Source organism: Muscardinus avellanarius, assembly GCF_963383645.1.
Source record: "Muscardinus avellanarius genome assembly, chromosome: 3".
Lineage (NCBI taxonomy): Eukaryota > Metazoa > Chordata > Mammalia > Rodentia > Gliridae > Muscardinus > Muscardinus avellanarius.
Genome location: NC_137788.1, coordinates 104,906,576 through 104,908,384, shown reverse-complemented (window position 1 = coordinate 104,908,384; position 1,809 = coordinate 104,906,576). Strand labels below are relative to the sequence as shown.

Here is a 1,809-nt window from a genome sequence, read left to right as displayed (position 1 = left end):
TTCCCAAGGCCCTTCTCCCGGCCCTTCCTCCAGGAGCCCAGGGCAGCCGGGCCAGGTGGCCTTTCAGGCCGGGCATCGCGGGAGGGGAGCGCAGCGCGGGGCCTCGGCCAGGCCCCAGCTCGGCTCCCGCGGCCCCGGCCCGCCCTCCCCTCGGCCGCCGCGACCGGCCCCGGGTGTGGACAGCCGGCCGGGCATTGTGCCGCCCGCGCCGCCCCGCGTCCCCTCTGTGCGGCTGTCTGCGTGACAGATGGCGCGCCCCGAGCGTGCGAGGGCGCAGGAGTCAATTTTCTTTTGAAAAGAGCTTGCACGTTTGTTCAGTCATTTCTTTATTATTTCGGAGAAGCACGAGGGGGGCCGGGGCGCTCCGCCTGCGCTCAGGGGTGGGGACCCCGGCGCAGCCCCAGGCCCCCCGTCTCCCCGCCGTGGAAGCCCGCTGGCCTCGGGATTCGGGACCACTCGTTTGCCTGCGAAGGGGACGGGGCGTGAGAGGTGTCATCGCGCGCTCGGGGTTTCTCCAGAGGCCGCACAACCCCCCCACCCCGGGTGGCGGGCTCGGCCTGTCCGGGTGCGGGATGCGGCCGGGCCCCGCATCGCTGCGCCCCGGCGGGTCCTCGCCCGCCGCCCTCCTAGCAGGGGAGCCCCGATCCCTTTAACCCTCTGACTTTCTGCCTCCCCCCAGCCTCCAAAATGATGCTGAGTCCGGACCAGGCCGCCGACTCGGACCACCCCAGCTCGGCGCACTCGGACCCGGAGTCCCTGGGCGGCGCGGACGCCAAGGTGCTGGGCAGCGTGTCGGACCTGGAGCCCGTGGAGGAGGCCGAGGCCGAGGGCAAGGGCGGCGGCCGCGCCGCGCTCTACCCGCACCCGCCGCAGCTGAGCCGGGAGGAGAAGCGCCGCCGCCGGCGCGCCACGGCCAAGTACCGCTCGGCGCACGCCACCCGCGAGCGCATCCGCGTGGAGGCCTTCAACCTGGCCTTCGCCGAGCTGCGCAAGCTGCTGCCCACGCTGCCCCCCGACAAGAAGCTCTCCAAGATCGAGATCTTGCGCCTGGCCATCTGCTACATCTCCTATCTCAACCACGTCCTGGACGTGTAGGGCGGGCGCCGCGGAGGGCGCGGGGCGGCGGGGGTCGCGGGCGCCGGGGAGGGGTCTGGACGCGGGGCGGTGGGTTGGCCGGAGAGCCCCGGGCCCGCAGCTGGTATTTTCCAGGCCAGAAGAACCTTCCCGCTGCACCCAGGAGGATCTGCCTCCGGCCTCCCCTCGGGGTGTTTGGATTCCCTTCAGGGTTGTTGCTTTAACCCACCCGAGGCTCCGCGCTCTCCGCATTTATCTCCCGCAGATCTTCCTGTTTTGAAAGAATGGGGGCAGCAGCTCAGAGTACAGGCTCCTAACTTTAGACTATCGGGATTTTTCTCTTTCACAAGTCACCAAACACTGGGGAGGAGGAAAGAAGAGAGAGTTCCATACAGAGATTAAGGCACAGAAAGGTGGAACAGGAAACTCCCTGCCCTCTGGTCAAAAGGAAGATCCTATTAGAATCCAAATAGTTAAACCCCGAGTATTTGATAAGGTTAAACCGACACTTTGAGAACACAGAGAAACGCCTTGGGAGGACTTGAGCTTGGTGAGATTTTAACCCCAAGATAAGACACTAACGTGAACAGGAAAATCCATATTTAAATGAAAAGCTTAATATGTGATTGCTTATTCAGGCGAAGTGCCCCTTTATATATCCAAAAACATCTATTTGTGACCTTAAATATGTGGACCCATAGGTGCAGTTAGAAAAAGACAACCTATTTTTATTTA

The 1,809-nt window shown here is 63.9% G+C and overlaps 1 protein-coding gene across 1 annotated transcript; it reads left to right on the top strand.

The window, feature by feature from the left end:
* Positions 1-687: 687 nt before the first annotated feature.
* NHLH2 (nescient helix-loop-helix 2) lies at positions 688-1,095 on the top strand (the record flags this gene model as incomplete). Its single annotated transcript, XM_080691030.1, has 1 exon — positions 688-1,095. One exon carries the CDS (start codon positions 688-690, stop codon positions 1,093-1,095), a length of 408 nt encoding a protein of 135 aa, XP_080547156.1.
* Positions 1,096-1,809: the final 714 nt, after the last annotated feature.